This window comes from Phocoena sinus, chromosome 8 (assembly GCF_008692025.1).
Source record: "Phocoena sinus isolate mPhoSin1 chromosome 8, mPhoSin1.pri, whole genome shotgun sequence".
In the NCBI taxonomy this organism is placed as follows: domain Eukaryota; kingdom Metazoa; phylum Chordata; class Mammalia; order Artiodactyla; family Phocoenidae; genus Phocoena; species Phocoena sinus.
In genome coordinates this window covers 29,146,834-29,169,759 of record NC_045770.1, presented here as the reverse complement: position 1 = coordinate 29,169,759, position 22,926 = coordinate 29,146,834, and the positions used below count along the sequence as shown (strand labels likewise).

At 38.9% G+C, this 22,926-nt stretch overlaps 1 protein-coding gene across 4 annotated transcripts in view; it reads right to left on the bottom strand.

The window, feature by feature from the left end:
- PDGFD (platelet derived growth factor D) overlaps positions 1-22,926 on the bottom strand; it is a 246,223-nt gene that overhangs the window by 10,358 nt on the left and 212,939 nt on the right. For all 4 annotated transcript variants that reach the window (XM_032641705.1, XM_032641706.1, XM_032641707.1 and 1 more), the window contains 3 exons: positions 20,225-20,287; positions 16,121-16,319; positions 1,464-1,678 (listed from right to left, as the gene is read on the bottom strand). In XM_032641705.1, the coding sequence (XP_032497596.1) occupies positions 1,464-1,678; positions 16,121-16,319; positions 20,225-20,287 (477 nt within the window). The remainder of the gene's footprint in view (positions 1-1,463; positions 1,679-16,120; positions 16,320-20,224; positions 20,288-22,926) is intronic.

Here is a 22,926-nt window from a genome sequence, read left to right as displayed (position 1 = left end):
CCAGGGCTACTCTTCATTGCAGTGTGCAGGCTTCTCTCTGCAGTGGCTTCTCTTGTTGCGGAGCATGGGCTCTAGGCGTGTGGGCTTCAGTAGTTGTGGCATGTGGGCTCAGTAGTTGTGGCTCACAGGCTCCAGAGTGCAGCCTCAGTAGTTGTGGCGAACGGGCTTAGTTGCTCCGTGGCATGTGGGATCTTCTCAAGCCAGGGCTTGAACCCATGTCCCCTGAATTGGCAGGTCGATTCTTAACCACTGTGCCACCAGGGAAATCCTTTAGTTTATATTTTAGACATATTTCAAAAAGATGTTTCACATCTTACAAAATGCACTTCATATGTACCGTTTTATGTGATTCCCCAGAACCATCCTGTACGGGATTATCGGATATAATTTCTTAGTCCTATTTCACACACATGAAAACCGCATCTCTAAACTTTAGTGACTCACAAAATCAGGAAGTAATAGGGTTGCCGTCAATTTCAAGAGCAGTGCTAACTCCCCTTAAGTCCACTCTTTCTTTAATCTTCAATAAAGTGCTATATATTTTTAACAAAGAGAGCACAGTGTTACTAGTGATAAGAATATAGATTTTAGAAACAGTTGATCAGTTTAGGTCCTGGCTCTGTGAGTTACTGACCAAGTCACGCTGGTCAATCTACTGCTGGTCTCAGTTTACTCATCTATAAAAAGGGAATAAAAATAGCACTCCCCTGTCAGCATTGTGGAGAAACTGCCAAGTGAGCTAATGATCGCTTACAATGATGTCTGGTACACAGTAAAGGCTTACATGAATTCCTTGTTATTATCATCAAAGTTTACTGCTCTCCTTAAATTTTTGTTCCTCTTATATCTTTAGGTTTACTTTTGTTTATTTTTGCATAATTTCAGAGCTGATTCCTCAGAGCACTCAGTCATATTTAGGAAAAATTAGTACTTCTGGAAGAAAAATATTTCCATATTTAGAGAATGAAAAAGTCTCCAACAATGTATCTTTTCTGACAATTTATATTTTGCTATCTTTACCTTGCTTCATTTTTCAATGACTTGATTGAATTAAAGTTTGGCTCTTAGCATTTTCTTAACATAACCTAGATTTGCAGTCATACACTGTAAACGAATCCCATCATATTTCTATAAGGAAGCCAAGTAAGCTCTCAAATTACTGCATCATACATTTGACTGTGTATACTAACAAGACTGTTGTCAACCCACATAGTATATTATGAATAAGGGTTAGAGAAAGGAAACCCTTCTTCAGGATACACTATCCCCAGGGCACCTAGCTTAGCAAATTTAGCTTGAGTACAATTTCCCAGTCATCCCCCTGGGAGGTGCCCCTGTGCAGTGAACAACGTGAACAACCAACGCAATGGCCCTGTTTCCCAGCAGCCTAGAGATTACAAGACTTTTGCAGCTGAAAAGGGCTAAATGCAGCACTGCAACAAAGAAATCTGAAAACGGCATACCTCGTGATACTTCTTCACAGTTTTCCCTGAATTGCACGTACAGGACTTCCAGCTGACAGTTCCACAGCCACAGTTTCCCCCACAGCGTTGCACGAGGAGGCAGCGTGGAAAGAAGACCACATTGGTCACCTTCAGCTCCTCTCTCAAGTTGACCGAGTAATTCCTGGGAGTGCAACTGTAACGCTTGACGTCATCATTGAGCCTGTCCAGGTCAACTGTAAGAAACACAGCATCGTGTAAGCAAGTGCACGACTATGGCATACACACTCGGCACACATTTTTGCGAACAGGCTGGGAAGATTCTGTGAGGACAGCCTTGACCCGGGGCTTGAATCTATCCTTGGGATCTCAGTTACTACCCCAAACACCAAAGATGGAAAATCTAATTTCTCTTTTGATCCTATCTGCCCTTCAAAAAAAAAAAAGTCAACAACAGCAAAGAAAACAGAAACAGAAAACAGAAAACCTTCAAAAACTTAGCTAAATCTATATCTTGGCTCAATTTTCCTTGTACTTTTTTAATGTAAAAAAAAAAAAGTTCCAAGGAAAGAAAATGTAACATTCAGCAATTTAAAATAATTGTCTTTGCTTTAAAAAAATGTGTGCGTGTGTGTGTGTGTGTATCTTCTTGATTCTAAATAACTCCTGACTGTAAGCCATTACTTAAATACAATTTGAATTATATCAGGGACACATCAGGAAGAATTACTCTAATCGATGCACCTGGCAGTGAAATTTTACAAGTCAATGTGAGGAATAAAAAGGTTTTGGCTTCATTTTAACTCCGAGGTCAACCAAAATGTCAAAGGACATGGCTTTTTGGGGGTTGTGAATATGATGGATATTTGTGCATTGGGTCCTAGATGGCAGTATAGAATACTGGTTAAGTGCTTGGGCTCTGCAGTAAAGCTACAGCTGCATTCACATAATGGCTATGTCTCCTTTTTGTTGGAAAGTTACTTGATTGCTCCAAACCTCTGCTTCTTCATCTATAAAATGTAAATAGTATAACTTTACTTATTTCACAGCAATATTTGAAGTATTGAATGCAGTGTGCCTGGTATTAATTAATGCTGGTTATTTTATTCATCTTGATTCATTTTGATTTTTCCTTCAATTTTTTCCTTTAAAGTCAAATGGTCAATAATTTAAAAAAAATTTTTTTTCAGATCTTTCTCCTCTATTTCTCTCTTTTGGCCGTTATTCTATGTAAATGATTATCTGGGGGGGGTTGGTTATTGGGACTTCTATGAATTAAGAGCATCACCCTAAATTTTCAAATTTTAGTCATTAATATTTTACTTGAGTTAAATTTGTATTATTGTAGTATATAAATTACATTTTAATTTGTGGTCTCAAAATCCATCTAATCACCCATCTATTTGGCATCCAAATTGTCTGGCGGGTGAATGTACATGACTATCTTCTCACAAGAATGCAGTTATAAGAAAGTCCTTTGTCCGCCCCCCCCCCCCCCCCCCCCCGCCCGCCACCTCCGGGTTCCACACCATTTCCGAGTGCACTTCCCGTGTCACCAGCCAGGCCACCACAGAAGGAATCCCACAAACGTTAGGCAGTTATCATCAGGCTTACTCTGGATTCTAGCCCCATTAAATGTCTTAGTCCTAAACCAAAACTGCTTGAGGAACGGTAAGGAGTGCTCTTTTGGGGTAGAGGTCAAAGGCTAAGGATGCTGTCAGTAGAATGCATCTGAATGAAACAGAAATAAAAGAAGGCACGAGTGGGTGGAGAATCCACTTAACCCCATGAAGTCAGCTAAAAGGCTGGCCATACGGTCAATGACCCCTTGAATAAGGAATTAAATGGCAATTGGACTAATGCTCTGCCTTGAGTGCCTTTGATTCTCAAGGGCAGGGATTTTCCCCCAACTGTTACATGCTGAGCCCAGGACACTGTGGGGGCTGAATAAATGCTAAATAATTACTGTGCATAATTTATTGCTTTTTTCCCCTTCCTTTGTAAAGACATGTCATAAATTTAGCTATAATCAAGCCAGATTTAAAGTGAATGAACTCTGTCTTGGGAAAGGAACCATTTTATTGCTGCTAAAGCCCTGAAAATAACTGCAAGCAAAGCAGAAAGGATTATGTAAATGGATTAAGAAGTGCACCAATCATCCATTACAAGTGTCACCTTGAGATAAATACTGATGCTGGCTGTGCATTACTGGGCTATGGACAGGGCTAATGCAGAGGGCCAAAGCTGTTGCTTGTGATGATGGGAATATATTTTGTCTAACACCTATTAGCAGGAAGGGGTTGTGGCATGTGGAAGGCTGAGAGGGATAGGAAGGAAGTGACAGTACTGAGTGTACTTGAGCTCAGCCAGTCCTCTGCTAGGCATATGATACATAGGACCACCTGTCGTTGTTCCCCACCCTCTTTTTTTTTCGCCCACCCTTTTGAGATGTGTATTACTCACTCAAAGTGAATACTAAGTAGGAAAACTGGGCTCAAAGTCATTCTCTCTTTTGCCTCATGGTCTCTGCCACATCAGGCAGAGTGGGGGGATGGCAGGCAACCGTATAGCTGAAGGAGGAAGATCGACCTTCCTGGCACTGTATCAAGCTTTCCCGTATGGCATTGTGCTAGGACTGGGGTGGTAAATGGCTACACCCTTATCTCCAGAATATGTCCAAACCAAACTACAATATGATTACCTGTGGGAATTCAGCTAACCCCCAAAGTGCTGTCAACAAATCAGGATAGGCATGTATGCCTTACTCATCTTGGAACAAAACTCTTCACATTGTATAACTGTTTTACCGACTAGCACTGGTTATTTCCGTTTCCTACCTGCCATGAAGAGATTTACGATGTTGTCAGTTTTATGCATCAATTCACTGATGTGACTCAGAACTGTGACCCAGTGTGACTGCTGTAGAATCCAGCTGCCCTGCTTATCAGGGGATTGAAACCACAAAGGCACTCAATTTAGAATGAGAACTAAAAGGCTCTTCAGAGTCGATGCAAATAACTTCAAAGTGCCACTGCAGACTTTCTGCAGGGGATGTTGAATTTCCAGTCAAAGAAGACTGACTAGGCAGTGCAGCAGAGCAGGGAGCCAGACAAGGGAACGAGTGGCAGTTAAGTCTTCCAGTGCTCTGGTCCGAAGGGAGGCTCTGGTGTGAGGGAGGCAGGCTCTGGTGTGAGGGAGGCAGGCCAAGCAGTACAAACTCAAAGAGGGGAGCTGCCGTTTCCATTCCCGCTTCAATCTCCACAGCAGAATATTACAGAGCAACAAGGACGTTCCAAATTTCATTCAAAGGCTCATTAATTGCACCTAGCTGCCCTTATTTCACCCAGGTGTACATAATGTTATAATCCTTCTTTTTACATCCTTTTGAATTTGAGTCTTGCCTTCTCATGGATCTTTGACATTAGTTACGTCTTTGGGCTGTGTACTGACAACCTGATAGAAAGGCTGAGAAGCCTCCACTGTTGTCAGAGCCTTCCTCTGGACATGGTAATCCAATGTGGGCCACTGCCTAGAACCTCAGGGAGCACCCTTTTTTCTGCAGCTCTGGCCTGAAAGTGCAGCCTAGTCACAGAGGTACCTGGGCTGTGGTAAGAGCTCTAGGATCTGAGCACTAGGAAAGGGATGTGTAAGGCAATGGTACATTGGTGAATGCACTCACTGGTTCAGTTTCTAATCCATTCAGGGTCAGGTTTGGGAGGAAGGAGAGTCAGCCTGGTCTTTTTTATATTGACCATCTATATTCCTAAGTATCAGGTAGCATGAAAAGTTCTTCACATATACAATTGCATGAAATCCCCATAAATGCTAGGAATTACATACTATCATTACCCTTACTTTTACACTTTTACACTTTTACATTTGAGAAAATTGAGGCTCTGAGAGGGTAGGGAAAAGAACATGTCCACAGCCACATACCTAGTCAGTGGTAGAGCCAGAGTCTGAATTCAGGCTTTTTCATTACTCTTGCACTTCTGAGCCCAGGTCTAAAGATTTGAAGCAGGGTGCAAAGAGCAGATTCTATGAGCCCTGATGGAGATTTCCGTCTAGAGGTCTACTCACTGTCAAATGACCTGGCTTCCTAGGTGCGTTGCTAGGCACTGACCTGTCACTTTCAAGATGTTGTCAATTACATATACCCAAGCATGTACTCCTGGGCACACACATTCATCTATCGGATTGTACTGGAAATGTACACTGGGTTCTTGCAAATAAACCAGGCTACTGCACAGAACGTACTTTTTTCTTTGGTATTGAGAAATACAATGAATTTCATATTTTTTCACCTGAAATGAGAGGACTTTTGTCAATTCATGATCTTCACTTTGTCCTCATCTCTCCTTGAATTCCTTCTTGCCCTTACCTACCTGTAGTCTTTGTTATGAAAACCAATTGGAGGTCCACGTAAAGAGTTGGATGGGCTGATAGCAATTGTTTTCAGGGGGCAACAAATGATAGAACCCTAGAGATTCTTTCTAGAGGACAGATAAACCCAATATTATATTTCACATGCTTGGCAAACACAGCATAGGTGGTGATAAGCTTATGATAAAAATTTAAAAGCCTTTTCTAAATTAATCATTTCAATTTTTTTGTGAATACAAAAATTCATTGTGAAACAAAATAAGGTCCTCACACTGAATGTAAGAAAACAATTTTTTTTTTTCCTTCCCATGCATGTTTGATTCAGTTTGTTTTGTTCAATAGGAAGATGGTTTCCTTGGGTCAGTCTCTTCTGGTGTCAAGTTTATTGGTTAGCTTTCACTGTGCTGGCCTTTCATCAGTCTATTCTGTTATGTGTGTCACCAGTCTTTTTTCTCTTTATCTTCCTGAATCTGCTAGTGTTCAGCTAAACTTCTCTATATTCTTGGAGCTAGCCAGTAATCATTTTAATACAAGCAAATTGAGCCTTTACAGTCTAAAATTCTTTATGAACTCTCTTAGCAGGCACTCACTAGCAGCCTCTATATCAGTGCAGGTTTGGCAATAGAAGAGCAAGTGCTTGAAGTAGGGCCATGCCTTTTCTATTTATTTATTTATTTATTATTTTTTTTTGCGGTACGTGGGCCTCTCACTGTTGTGGCCTCTCCCGTTGCGGAGCACAGGCTCCGGACACGCAGGCTCAGCTGCCATGGCTCACAGGCCCAGCCGCTCCGCGGCATGTGGGATCTTCCTGGACCAGGGCACAAACCCGTGTCCCCTGCATCGGCAGGCGGACTCTCAACCACTGCGCCACCAGGGAAGCCCCATGCCTTTTTTAAAACCATGCTTTTATCATTCTAGTTTACCTTCTCTGACATCTCAGTCCACTATGTCATTTTAATCTTCTAAGTCAAGAGGCACATTCACCCTACATCTCCTCTGACCCCTTCACTATACACTCACCACACGTTCTCTGCTTTCTATTATAGCACTGACTTTGTAGACTTTGATTTATCCTTTTCTTTATTTAGGTGTTTCTTGTCCACTAAACCATAAGGTCCTTGAAAGCAGAATTAATCATCTTTTTATCTCCCCTCTCCTAGTGCTTTGCCCCTATTGGAAGGACCAAATATAGGTCATTTAAGTCCACCTCTCCTAAAACTATTTGGTTTCAACAGTTAGAAGCAGCATACTGATGAAAAAACTACAACTTTTTTTTTTTTTGTAGTCTAAGCACACATGCCATTTCAGGATATTTGAAATAACTAAATCCAATAAAAAACAGCTGGAGTCACTACAGTTCCCCAAGACAAACATTTCTGGTTTTTCTTAAATATCTATCTATCTTTTGTGGGATATGCATAAACTTAAATTAGAAAATTAGAAAAAGTTCAGGCCACTTATAGACCACTAGTCAATCCAGATTTCATTTGCAAGGAATAGGTACTCAGTAACTACTACCTAAATGAATCAAACTACTGATGGTTGTTGGGTTAGAATTGAAAAACTAGGGTTCTAGAACCAGCTCTATCAAGGATGAACTGTGATGCACGAAGATTGGCACCAAGACCCATGGGCTCTAGCAGCTGTGCCACATGGGGTAAAGGATGCCATCCAGAAGGCTGGCTCTCTGATACACATCTCAAGGTGCTCAGGAATATGTCTTTTGCCAAATGGGGAGTAGTCCCACAATCTGTTATATAAAGTGCTTTATTATAAACTTGACTTTGATGTTACAACACTAGACTTATGGCACTTTATGTGGGGGTGGGAGGTAAGGGGAATATATAAATAATTGTAGTATTTTTATACCAAGCAACTAGGGGCTCTCAGCCTTCTTCAGTGTTCATAAATTTCCCAGGAGGAGTCTGTTCGTCTTTATGGACATTACAACCTCACTGTGATTTTCAGATTCCCTCTTCTAAAAATTAGCACATAATTGTGAAAATGGTTTCCACATTTCAACCCCAATTTGCAAGTGCAAATAAGTCTGGAAAGAACGATTATCTTATAACTTTTAATGAGGGAATATCAGGCTATTTTAAACTTAAAATCATGAATCTCATGACTCCATGTGCTGGTTTAATTTCTGAAGAATGGAAACATTTACCACTTGTATTTATAGAAATTAACCTAAATCACAGTAAAATGTTCCCACTCAGACAATTCCTAATTGTCAGGGTTTAAAAACATTGTTAAGCAATGAGCGAATGGAAATTAACTGAGCACCTACTCAAGCCTCATGGAATTCTCATAACAAACTGTTATCTTAGAGACTACTATTCCCATTTGATAGATGTGGAAACTGAGATGCAGAAGAGTTGAATGACTTGCCTACAGTCACTGGACATATAGTAGGCATTTGACAAATACTTGCTGGAAAATGAATGGGTGAGTGCAAGGATATCTGCAAGGCATTGGATTAGGCATGAAAGCAGCTGACACCATCATAAGGCAATTCTCTGAACTCTAGGGGGATGTATGAAGTACATCTATGCAATGAAAAATAAGAAAACAGGTTAGGAAATGAATAAGAAGCAAGGAGATCTTTCTCTTGTCTCTCATTTATTAGACTATGAGTCTCTGAGCTTTACTCATTATTGGTTCCCCCACAGCATTGACTTTGCAGCCAATACACCCAGGTTCATGTCATGGCTCTCTACTTTATAGCTGTCGCTGAACCTTTCCGGATTTGTTTCTTTTATTAGATAAAATGGGAATAACAATACTCTTCTCCTGCCAAGAAATTCATTGAGCTTGAATGAGTTAAAAGTGTTTGAAGCAAGGTCCAGACTCTAGCTCTCAGCAGGTATGCCTCACATTAACCTTGAAATGAGTAAAACAGATCAATGAAGTAAGGTTAAGAACAGAATCACCTAAACCAGAAGTGGCTAAGATTCTGCAATTGGTGATCACTGAGGAAAGGAAGGTCATGTCCACCTTGATCGAAATGTCAGAAAACAATGATGATGTGTTGTTTATAATTAAATTTCATGGGACGTAGCACTCAGCACAGTCCTTTGCAAGTAGACACTTAATGAGCCAGATGTTCCAGCCCCAGCAGTTTCTGCATGAATGTGTGCTCTAGGAAGGGTATGCTCCCTCCTTAAGTCCATAGGGGCACTGAGCACAAGGATGCTGCAGAGGATTCCCAATGCTACACAGGTAAAAATGGGTACAGGAACTACAAGTCAAACCCATTCATCTTTAACAAGAGTGACTGTTGTGGAAAAGGCACATTTGTCCACCCAGACAGTAAAAGTTACCTATGGTTTTCTACTGCAAAATGGATTTCCTAATCAATGTGCCTTTGAATTATATGCCTAGATGGGAGGAATAACTTTGATGATGAGAGTGGGCTTAGGATATCCACAAAGATAGACAGCCACTATAGGAGAAAATCAGAGGCTGCAGTGGCAGTAAGAGAATAAACAACCAAAAAGGTCCTTGTCCCTGTGCTGAGATTTTCTTCAAACATTTTATGTGTGTGCCCTCATAGACACATGTGACACTATATATGATAATATGGTTTTTATTAATGCTTGCTGGCAAACTGAATGAGTGGGGAATCTAGTTACTTACAAATCATATGGGTTATAAAGAGTGGCTAAAATCTAAAAAATAAGCTTTAAAAAGGAAATGTCCAAAAAGCAAAAGGGTGCCAGAAATTTCTGGGTAAATATATCATAGAAAAGTTTAGTACTTGGCAATTATTTTGTAAACTTTTAATGAGTTTACTGATTATACAGATACTTAAATATGACAATATTTGGATACTCTGTAGGAGGCTCTCCAAATTATTGATGCTTATCTAAGAGCCTTACAAGGAAGAGAGCAAGGTCCACAGAAATACCTTGGTTCTGTGCAGAGTTCTGTATTCAAGTAATAATAATAGCTAGCATTTATTGAGGGCCCACTAGGAGTTGGATACTCTGCTATTATTAATCCTCACATGACTTTGCAAAGTTGTTATAATTAGAGTCATTTTACCAAATGGAGAAAACACAGGCTCAGAGGTCTGCACATAACTTTCCAAGGCCACCATTAGTACCTGAGTTAGAATTTTATTATAAGCTTACTTGACTCCAAAGTCCATGCTCTTTCCACTATCACATTCTTTCTTTTGCTCTATTTCTATCAAATTTATGGTAAACAATTTTAATATTGATAAAGAAAGCTTTTACTTGGTACATACCACACGGTTCAGGAAACTCAGTGAAGCTAACCCTTATTCAACACAAGAAATTAGAAAAAGAAATCCATTTGATTTAACGTCTGTAGTACCTCTGTTCGTTTAATTTACCAATAGATAGTTACAGAAGGATATCTCAAGAGTGACTTATCTGATTCATCACTAGCGTCAGACAAGGGCTTTCTGCAAATTCTCACCCAGATATCAAATAGGCAGAGAGAGAAAGTTGTAAGCATTCAATTTACTGTGACTTTAGGTCATTTCTAAAATATGTTCATATCTTAATACACTCTGAAATTATTTCCCACATTCTAAATTGTTTTTTAATTATTTTTATGGGCAACTTCTACCAAATATTCACAAAAAAGAGCATTTATAAAAAAACATGTTAAACAACAGATACCATGAGGTGTATCTGCTTAAATTTTTAAGTGTACAGTATTATTAACCATGAGCACAGTGCTGTGCAGCAGACCTTTAGCAATTTTTCATCTTGCATGACTGAAACTTTATACCCATTGAATGACATCTCCAGAGCAAGACTTGGCTCTTTCTAGTTAGTATGACCAAGGGCATGACAAAGAAACAGCAATAACTGACTAATTTAAAAATAAAAGATATTTGTATCTAAGAGAATTTAGAACCAATTCAAACATTTTATATGAAACATATTTATTTCATTTACTCATCAGCTTCTCATGCCAGTTGTTTACCAATAAATAGTTTTCAAATTAAAGAATCAAGTGTTTTAGATCTTACAGCAAAATAATGTCATGTAAGAAATCACAAATTGATATTAGATCCTGGGAAATGGGTTGGTAACTGTCCCAGAGTTACAACATCTAAGCATTTAGAGTCTGTGAAAATCATATATTTCAAACTCTGTCATTTGGACTCAATTTAATTTCAGTATGTTTGCTTCACTCAATATTAAATTACTGATTTTTTAAAGAGGAATATACATCAAATTTGGCCCCTGCATCAAAAAATGGCAACTCAGGGGCTTCCCTGGTGGCACAGTGGTTGAGAATCTGCCTGCCAATGCAGGGGACACGGGTTCAAGCCCTGGTCTGGGAAGATCCCACATGCCACGGAGCAACTACGCCCGTGAGCCACAATTACTGAGCCTGTGCATTTGGAGCCTGTGCTCCGCAACGAGAGGCCACGACAGTGAGAGGCCCGCGCACCATGATGAAGCGTGGCCCCCGCTTGCCACAACTAGAGAAAGCCCTCGCACAGGAACGAAGACCCAACACAGCCAAAAATAAAAAATAAAAATAAAAATAAATGGCGACTTGCTCAACATTAAAGAAACAAACAACCCAATCAAAAAATGGGCAGAAGACCTAAATAGACATTTCTCCAAAGAAGACATACATATGGCTAAGAGGCACATGAAAAGCTGCTCAACATCACTAGTTATTAGAGAAATGCAAATCAAAACTACAATGAGGTATCACCTCACACTGGTTAGAATGGGCATCGTCAGAAAATCTACTAACAATAAATGCTGGAGAGGGTGTGGAGAAAAGGGAACCCTCTTGCACTGTTGCTGGGAATGTAAACTGATACAGCCACTATGGAGGTTCCTTAAAAAACTAAAAATAGAATTACCATATTACCCAATAATCCCACTACTGGGCATATACCCAGAGAAAACAATAATTCAAAAACACACATGCACCCCAATGTTCATTGCAGCACTATTTACAACAGCCAGGTCATGGAAGCAACCTAAATGCCCATTAACAGAGGAATGGACAAAGAAGATGTGGTACATATATACAATGGAATATTACTCAACCATAAAAAGGAACGAAATTGGGTCATTTGTAGAGAGGTGGATAGACCTAGAGACTGTCATACAGAGTGAAGTAAGTCAGAAAGAGAAAAACAAATATCATATATTAATACATATATATGGAATCTAGAAAAATGGTACAGATGAACCAGTTTGCAAGGCAGAAGTAGAGACACAGATGTAGAGAACAAATGTATGGACACCAAGGGGGGAAAGCCAGGGCAGAGTGGTGGTGGGATGAACTAGGAGATTGGGATTGACATGTATACACTAATATGTATCAAATAGATAACTAATAAGAACCTGCTATATAAAAAAATAAAATTAAATAAAATTTTTTAAAAAATGGCAACTCTGGGGAAAATTGTACTTTTGTCAAGCATTACTGTAGTTCAAAACTATTAAGTTGGAGTGCCTCAACAATTATATCCATATTTTAATCACAACACAAACTGTGAGAACAGGTTTTCCTCTTGCTGTTATATGTTGGATTTTTCTATGGGAAACACACCATCATTCAGGAAAGTCAAGCTCTCCTGGAATAAGTAAAAGACTGCATCTCAGTTACATTGTTAATCTCCATAAATGACCACTCAATTAATGCCCAGTCTAGTAGAGTTTAAGGCCAATAGTTTTTCAATGTAGAGATGTCACATTTCATGCTATATACTTGAGTAAATATACATTGCTACCAAGTTCAAAGTATTGTGTTTTAAAGGAATTGCAGTGTAACTTCAGTTAAACCACAGTGGTCATGCAATGATTCAGAGAGTGATTACATAGTTTGTAGAACATCCATATAATATTTTACCTAATTATGTGCAAATTTACTATGTTATTGTCATGTTCATCAGAAGAAGTAAATACAACTTGAATTTCAAACGACTTTTTTTTTTTAAACTTTTGGGCAGCTTTGAGGTTGAAGGCATGGGGTTGAAATCATTGGCAAAAATTGGGTTTTGGAACTGTACTTATCTACAGAGTTCAATTATCCATGCTACCCTTTTCTCCATTACCCCCTAGGAAACTGAAAGTTGGATATATTAACTTGTCCTATTATCATCTGTCCAGAAGGTTTTACAGACAGGTTTGTGCTTATCTATTACTTGTGAATTTGAAAAAAGTGGACCTTATACACTGAAGTTCTGGCTTCAATACTTGGCAAAGTTATGTCTCTTTTCTCTCCCTCTTCTCCCTAAACTTTTACTGTCCTCTTGCTTCTCATTTTCAAGTCTCTTCTTAAGGAGGACTAAAAACTCACTGTTACCTAATCTTCCTTCAAATAACAGTAGAAGCAAAGTGTAAAATTTAATTTTATTAACTGTTTTCTACTTCATTACATAAGTTCTTCACCTAGTGTGTTTGTGCTTTATTTTAGAGTTTATAAAATTTTGTGATTTATATATTCACTTTCAAGGGTCATCTTAGAATCCTGTTCTTTGGTATCATGAAAAATGCTACTTTTGATCAGTCTGGGTAAATCAGAAGAATGGATGCTCAATAGATATTTGAAAATGATAAGTTTGTTTCTGTACAACATCATTAAGAGATTATTATACTGATAGTAGAAAACTTTTTTAGGGATTCTATAAAGTTCACATTTTATTTGACACCTAATGGACCTCCATCATCTATAACTACTTTTTGGTTTTCACTCTTTTATTCACTGTCCCCTTTCTTATACAACAGTATACAAACCATGAATTTGTACTTTTAAGTTCTAAAAGCTGAAAATAACAGCTGAAATATTAAACCTGACTTCCTTTGCTTTTGTGATACAGGCAGGTGGTTCAGCATCAGTGGAATGATAAACAATTAAATCAGCACAGTTATACAAGTGCAGAGACAGTGGTGGCTTGCCAGTGTTAAATGAAAGGGTACAGACCTGCCTTAGGGCCATTTTAAACAAGAGTTTAAGAAATGAAATCTAAGCCAACAGGGGAGAGAAATGTTTATACTGTTAGAAATAAGTAGAATGGTGCCTTGAATGTTCTAGCAAGGTTATTTCAGTAACCAAAGGCATTCTTAATAAAGCTACAATCCTTGGTCTATGGGGTGGGTTTCTATAAATGTTAGAAATACACTAATGCTGAATAATTAATATCTTCAATTCCACAAACATTAACTGAGCAGCTAAAATGTGTCAGAGCCTGTGCCAATTTACTGGAGATATAGGATGAACCATCTCTCAACCCTGGCTGCCTCTAAGGATCAGTCTCAATCTCCTAGTAGCCATAAAATAATATCAATACCCCAGCCTCGCCCTAAGAGATTCTGAGTCATTGTGACTGGGATAGGACTAGGCACCCATAGTTTTTTAAAGCTCCCCAGGTGACTTAATATTCAGCAAGAGTTGAAACCGTTAGGTCCTAGGCTCTCATATTCCCTTAGAAAAACACAAAGATACAAATAGCAATGCAGTAGTAGGACAAATAAATGCTGTGGCATCTCAAGTACTCCAAACTTTTTCAACATTTCTTGAGCAAGTACTATGTGCCAAGTGCTTTTGATGGCACCCCTAACAATTCCGGAAAGTAGGTGTTGTCATACACACATTGTCAATGAAGACACTGAGGCTCAGGAAGAGTCAGTGACTTGCTGAAAAAATCACAGAACTTCTAAGTGGCAGGGTTAGGCTTTGAAACAAGACACCTTGCCTCCAACTCAACATAGTATCTGGGGAAAAATAAGTAATGAATTTAGGTGATTTTTAAATTTTAATACTTCAAACAAATAGGTGTCAAGAAGGGCTGCCCCTCAAGTAGCTATAGTGGTTAAGATACTTGAAGACAGAGTCAGATTTTATCATTTCTTTCTCCAATACCATTTTTTTCTGGGGTTTTCAAAACATAGTGAGTATTTTATTTTCCTTCAAGTTGACCTAGTAGAGATTCAAAGACAGCAACGCTTTATGGAAAAGCCATTTCTTCTCTGAGTTGAATCCAATCTGAGCCCTGGGAAAATTCGATTTGAGAGTTACACTGATCTACATATGATATATCTACATAACATCAGGGCCACCAGTGACTCTGTTGTCCCCACTTAGCTGTGCACTTTAAGTATATAAGGTTATGACCTAAGCCATAAGCAGCAGACCCAGGCAGGAGTTAACTAACTAGTCATTTCAGCCTACATGTTTTAATATGTTGTCCTTACCAACATAAACATTATCTACAAAAGGGCCCTGGGTTCCCTTTAATTCCTGAAAGTACCCATGTTATTACAAAGTACAGGAAACATGTTGTATTGTACTAAATATCTTTATATCTATGATGCAAGCCAGCCTTACAAGACTTGTAGAGAAAGTTTAAATAATAACAAATCTTAAACATAACAGACTAGAAATTATAGTTTTATTCAATGAGGTAATTACAAGTTATTTCTATACTAATTTGAGTTAAACATTCAAATAAACATCCATGTCCTAAGATCATATCACTCAGATGTAGTACTAGGATACCTATTTTTTAAGAGTGTAAGTATTACTGTTTTAACTCATGATGTTTTAATTCTGCCTGAATATTCCTTTCTTCTCCCTTCATTTTGCTTTCCTGAACCTTCCAGCTGAATGTGTGCCCTCACACTTACTTGTCCAAAATAGCCCAGATATTGGTTTCTTCCTTGAGACATTTATATCCTATGAACCACCAAGGGCACAAAGCACATAGTAGGACCTCATAAAAAATTTCAGAATGGACATTGAATGAATAGAGTGAAATCTTCCAGAGTTTTGACCATTACTTTACGAGAAGCCTCTCCTGCCAACAATGACTGAGTCCCAGGCTAATTCAACATTCATATCCATCAGAGAGGCACAGGGGACTGTTACACAGGCACTGCCATTGGAGGCAAGAGAGCATGACTCTCCTTTCCTTTCTATTGCCATGCAGCCTTTGAAGAGTTATTTACCTTCCCTGACTTTGGTTGCCTCTACTGTTTACGGTGGGACTGATAATGCCTTACTTGCCAAGAAGCACAAAGTTGGTCCAGATGATTTTATAAAGTCTTTTCTAGCTCCAAACTATGACAGATCTTTGACTGAATCAAACCTTTCTTAGTCCCATACAAACAACACAGTTTGGACAAAACACAGAACATCATTTGAAGGTGCTGTGTAAAAGATATGTGATAATGAACTAACAGTAATCATCTGATGTAAGTGAATTAACTACATTGCATTGCATATTCTTACTTATTACTATTAGCACTTTTATCTGCTTATGAAGAACCTTATTTGTTTCTTACCTTTTGACTTCCTGTCATGATATGACCTGCCTCGATAATGAGGGGTGTCCAAATACAGATTCTCAAGATCTTCTTGCCATGATTCAGGATTGAAGTGCTTGAGCAGATCTTCCACAGTATCAAATTCTGCAATTGTTTTGTCCAGAGTATCCGCAGTGAGAGTGGGGTCCGTTACTGATGGAGAGTGATAGGATACCCCCTAAGAGTGACATACAGCTCAGTGTACTCAGAAAAAGTCCATTGCTATGAAATACAAGAGTCACACAACCATATGGAAGGAACATAAACAGACTTCTGATTACAAGACATCATGTACATAAATTTCATGCTAAGCCACTGTGCCATAGTCTTGCTATATTCCTAAATAAGAACAATTAAGTGGTAAATCATAGTCATTCACTTTTTTGCAAATCAAAACCCGGAAGGTCATCCAGGTCATCTGAATTGTAATCATTAAAAAAAAAAATACCAGCTAAATGGAAATATCAAAATAAGTCATCCGATTTCTTGGTTCAGAGTCTCAAATCATCATATCCATATCAACAAATAATGGTGAGCAGGTAAATTCTGAACTCCTTTCCATGCAAATGTTGAATAATCCATTCATTCTCTCCATTTAGCCTCAGTGTCCTATCTTTGTAGCTCACCTAGCACTGTAGACATTCTTTGAACAGGGTTTAAATTTACTCTGGAGACATCTTGATAAAATTTGGCACTTTAACCAGCTTACTAACTGTCAACAAGGATAATAAGCCATGAAACTGGCCCCATTGACCTAAAAGTAGAAGATTCACATGTGTGTGTGTGCATTTTTTTTAACATCTTTATTGGAGTATAATTGCTTTACAATGGTGTGCTAGTTTCTGCTCTATAACAAAGTGAATCAGTTATACATATACATATGTTCCCATATCTCTTCCCTCTTGCATCTCCCTCTCTCCCACCCTCCCTATCCCACCCCTCTAGGTGGTCACAAAGCACTGAGCTGATCTCCCTGCGCTATGTGGCTGCTTCCCACTAGCTATCTATTTTACATTCGGTAGTGTATATATGTCCACGCCATTCTCTCACTTCGTCCCAGCTTCCCCTTCCCCCTCCCCGTGTGTGTGTGCATTTTAAGTGCTATAGTTTGTGAGGGATCCCAGCTGCCATTTAAACATTCTCAGGAATACTCTTCAAATGGGGAATGCAACATCATTAAAAGTCTGGAAGGGATTATGTATTTTGCCATGGAATACACCCCCACTTAAGTTTCCAAGCACTTACTTCACTAACCCTTGTAAAATTTAGAGGTAAATGAGCCATGTAGCAAACATCTCTGTAAAACTTCATGACCCATTAACAAGGAAATGGAAAGCACGCAGTCTCCAATGATTTCTAAATGTCTTTAAAGAAACTGCCAAACAAATAAGATCCCCCAAGGGCAAATATCTCATATCTCTACAGGAAAAATAGAGATTAATGAAAACTTGCATTTCTGAAACTCAGCTGCATTCCTATTGAGAAATAATATGCCTATGCATTATAGAGTCCCAGACAGTACACTCTCAGGTGACACATTTTCTTTTTAGCCAATCAAGATCCAAAAGTCCCCAAAAGGATCACTTGCTCTTAGGGGGACAGTCTGTCTTTAGCAAAACTAAGAGGTTTTATAAAAGCATAACCTACCATTGGTGTCATTTAGGAGATTTCAAACACGCCTTGTAGGGAAAGGGAGTAGGTGGCAGACGGGGTTTGGGGAGTAGCGTGTGAGACATGAGATAGACTGCTGAAGGTATCAAGCCAGCTCCTTAACCTTGGAGTGTGTTTGTGTGTGTGTGTGTGTGTGTGTGTGTGTGTGTGTGTGTGTGTGTGTGTGTGTGTGTGTCATAGAAGCTGAACCCTGATTGAAGCACATCACTTCTGATTTTCAGATCCTTCTTGGCATCCTATGCTAAAGGCGGCTAAATTTATGATTCAGTAACAAAATTCCAAATTCCCATTCAACTTTGTATTGTCTGGATCTACAGTCTACCTGGCTCATACACAACAGATGATTTACAATTAGCTTTGTATCATGTGGATCTAAGAACAAAATGAGCTGGCCAAAGTTAGGTGCGTGGCGGCATATGAAAGCTTTGAAATTAAAATTCTTCCCTCTTTTTTGAAACAAAAGCAGGAATGTTAATCAAGCCATTCAGACACAAGCATAAGCTACTTAAATGGCTCTGAGGAAGGAGGAGGAGGGAGTCTAGTCTCTTCTAACATTAGTCTGAAGAGCAAATCCAAACTGTAGGTAAAATGTAAAAGTGTCCTGTGTGTGAGTTTTACTGCTCTTTTCAAGTTTTGACTTGAAACACTAATGATATTTAAGAAAATATTTATGAGTGACTAGGTGATCTAATCAACCCAAGAGAATATTTTTGTTTCCAAGGCAATTATATAAGAACTATTTTTGAGAGAAATACTAGTTGGGTGTGCCTCTTTCAATTGCACTGTAAATTTGATCTCATTCAGCTTTTGTTTTATGTTTGTAAAATCAATTTTAAAGCTAAGTGAATTACTTTTAAAGTAATGATAAAAATCTGTAAAAATGTTCTGAAAACTGTAAACCGGTTTCAACAAAAATAAAAAATGGTTTATACAGACGTAAACGGTAGGTCCAAAGGCCCGTGCTCCTACTCCAGAAGGTTCTTGAAAATCAGAATGCTGAGAAAAGAAGCTAGGTCTCCCTGGTCTTCCTAGAGGACTCAGCAGAACCTGGACTTGGAACACAACCCAGAAGAGTTTCCAATGGATTTGGACCTAGTGCTGAGCTTCCACAGATGCACCAAATGGACAGGACAATCGTCTTTAAGAGGGCCTGGATTATCCTGAATCAGTGAAGGGTCCTTTAAACTTGATTTCTGCCCTTTGAGCAGGAATGATTAGATAACCCTGAGCTATCATGTATAAGGTACTTGAGAAGCCAGAGGATCTCCTGACAGAATAGACCACTATGTCCTGAATGGCAAAAGCTACCACTGGCATGTACCTTGAATTGTCAGTCTTGGGCTGCTAACTGCCCACACCTCTTGACTAGCTTCCCAGCTCCTCAGTATTACCTGCCTTATTTTAATTTTCACCTTCCTGACAATGATTGCCTATACTCAGCTAGGTTCAGAGCATGCATTCTTGATCATCAGAAATGAACAAACACTCTTAATATCACCATTAGAGACCTCACTGATCTCGATCAGATCATGTTCTAGTTCACCAGCCACACCAGGTGAATTAAATAGTCACAGAATCCATAGCTGAAGAAATCCTGGCATCTGAGGGAATTTTTAAAAATTCCCTCCAAGAACAAAAGATAGAACATCACTTCCGGAAAAAAAAATCAACTCTGACTCAGCCACACTAACCCACCTTAGAACCATGGACAATCTTTCTCCATGCTCTTAATCTTTTAATGAACAACTGCATTTATTATCTTGCAGTTTATTGCTACGTAAGTGCTACCCATAAGATTGGTGAAAACAAACTCTGCTCTTTCTGTACAAAGTAGATAAGTATACAGAATACTGGGAAATGAGTAAATCTGGAGAAAAAAAATGGAGCATGAACCATTTTATAGTTTCAGGGTGAGTTATGTTTTATTTCCAAGCCAAATAGAACACAAGCCTGGCTTGCACTTAAGTTATGTTACCATAAACATGGATTTTTCACATCTGAAAAGATCCTTGAAAATGCATAGGTTAATGGCATCCCCTGGAATATTCAAAAAACTATTTCAAAATTCCCCACCTGAGCTTGGGCCCTGAACTGTTTCACACCTTTGATATGTCTGGACAGTCCTTTAGTTGCAATGTTCTCCTTTGAAATTGATAAATATTTAAGTCATTGTCTATCCCGTGTTCCTACAAGGGGTACTGACATTTCCTGGAAACCTTTCTGAAAGAGGAGAAAAAAGGGCATCTGACATAGCTCACTATAACCTAAAAGAAATGGAAGAACACATCATGTTTGAGACCTGGCTTTGGGTCCAGCCATAGATACTTCATGCAGCTGAAGTCATCCCAGGGTTGACCTTAGCTACTACTTCATCAGTTGTCTTTGCAGGGGACAGAAAAATTAATTACTTACTGAGATTGAGCTTGTGACTGATTCCCAATTGGTCTCTGAGGCTGCTGCGGGTTGGAAATCTTCCTAGAAGGCAAAGAAACATCCATGCGAGTAAGGCAAACCTCTGTTCAATTCATTACATGCACAGTTTCATCTCAGCCATCTGAATCTTCTTCCAACTAAGTGACAACAGGAATACAGGCTACATTACTGCTGAACAGGTCACCATCTGTCTTAAGCACCTCTCCTCAAGAACCCTTGTCATTCAAGACATGGACAACTGCATTCACATTTACTTATAAACACTGGCAAAATGAAAAAATGTGGGGACAGGAGTTCAAAATTTTTTTGTTGTTGTTTTTGTTTTTGTTGGCGGTACACGGGCCTCTCACTGTTGTGGCCTCTTCTGTTGCAGAGCACAGGCTCTGGATGCGCAGGCTCAGCTGCCATGGCTCACAGGCCCAGCCACTCCGCGGCACGTGGGATCTGCCCAAACCGGGGCACCCGTGTCTCCTGCATCGGCAGGCAGACTCTCAACCACAGAGCCACCAGGGAAGCCCAGGAGTTTAAGTTTTAACTCAGCCATCTACCGACTGTGTGACCTCAGGAAATCTACTCTCCTCCCTTCCTCTTCTGTAAAAGGCTGGTATGGGATGCTTAAATTACAGGGCTGTTTTGAGAATTAAATGCATTAGTTATGTAATTATAACTAGCACTTAAAATGCTTAATAAAGAGTAATGATAATTATTGTCAGTATTAATGGTTATTTGGTTTGAACTAGGCTCTGTATCACTTTCAATCTGTGATCTTTTCAAAGATAAATTAACTGACAAAGTGCTATTCCTGACTCTATCAAGAAATGTCAGGAAGACTGGGGGGGGGAAGAAAATGGCCATGGGAGGGACAAAGTACTACCTACTCAAGAAAAGAAAGTAGAGAGCAGACCTGAGAAAGTTAGTTACCTCAGAAGTCTTAAAGGATTTGTGACCTCAGAGAAAGAAACTTCTCTTATAAGGCAAACTTCTTTCTGATTTGTCTGTAAGTTTCATGTTAATTACCCTAGTAGCAGTAAGTTTTAAAAACATAATGGGAAGGAAAGCTGATCCTATCATTTTTACAAGTCACAGATGGTTTCTTGACACTGCTGAAATAAATCACCTTGGTTAATTTCTTCCAGCCCGATCAGGGAGTAGGAGGTATTTTAAGATGATGCCGATAAAAAATTTGGCCACTCAAATCTGACAGCTTATACACCCAAGTATACTGAATGATAGCTAAGTATCAGGTCTAAATTTCATTAGCATTTTGAGAAGCCGGAAATGTATTTATTAAGTGCTCATGATGAAACTGGTTTATATATAAATGTCTACGTTGAAGAAATTTTAGTTGTTTACCAGAGGGAACTAAGGCAAATGTGGGCTTCAAGGAAAGAACATCTATTAAAAACTGGCTAGACATCACTATTCTAATCTCAACCTCAGGGAAGAGAGGAAGGAAAGAGAAAATGTGGTCTCTGCATCCTGCAAGACAGAATACATGTGAAAAGGGCACTGAATTCTCACAGAAGAATGTGTGCAAACAAATGGAGGTTGGCCTTTATATGAGTCTTCATAAACTGGTAAACAGGTGAAAAAAGCAAGAAAGCCAATGGCTTCCTCCTGTCTTGAAGAGACTATTGGTGGGAGAACATATTCCAGATAAGAAACTGGGACATGAGCAATTCTCAGATCAGAGAATTTTCGTTTTTACTCATTCATTATATATTTGTTAATCATCTACTGTGATACATTCTAAGCTGAGGGTAGAATCACAAGGAAATAAGAAACTATACTTGCCCTCATGGAGTTTAAAATGTAGACACATGAACAGGTGAACAAACTCATGCAGGTGCTAATACTAATCAGGATACCACAGGCAGTAAAAAATTCTACATGCAGAGGAAGTGGGCTTTAGAAAAATTTTGCATAAGGAGGTGACTGGAGCTGAGTCTTGTAGATTCATAAGTAGATAAGTAAGTAGATGGTTGTTTGCAAGAAAGGTGGAGTAGAAGACTCAGTCAAAAAGAGAGAGATCTAGACAATGTGAGGAAAGCATACAGAAAAAGTAGCAAGTTGATGGGGAAAGTTAATGAGTCATGTTGGACATAAAGTGTTTGAGGTGCTTATACAATGTCCAGGTAAAGATGTTCAGGAATCCATTTGTTACATGAGAATGGACCTCATGAGCGAGTCTTGAACTTGAGATATACATTTGGGAATCATCAGAATAAAGATGGCTGATGTATATAACATTGTGTAATTAATTAAAGCAAGTAATGGATTATATCAACAACATATGAAAATCAGAAAAGAGACAATCTTAAAATCTTGGAAGTGAAAAGAATTTTTAGGATTATCTAGTCCAATCTCTTCATTTTAATTATTAGAAAACCAATTCTCAGAGAGATAAATGTGTGCTCTTTATCATGTAGCCTTCTTCTGGGAATGCTTGGACCAGCAAAACCCATTCCTCAGTACAAATTGTGTGGTGATCTTTCACATCATTACAGCCAGCTTGGATAATTGTATGCCTGAGGGAAAAAGATGGAACAGAGTCCAAAAAGGGAGTCAATAGAAAAGCAGGAAAGGAATAAAGCAGAGCATTGGTAGAAGGTTCTATGTAACTTCTATAAGTATTATAAGATAGGGGTCCAATTTCATTCTTTTGCATTTAAATATCTAGT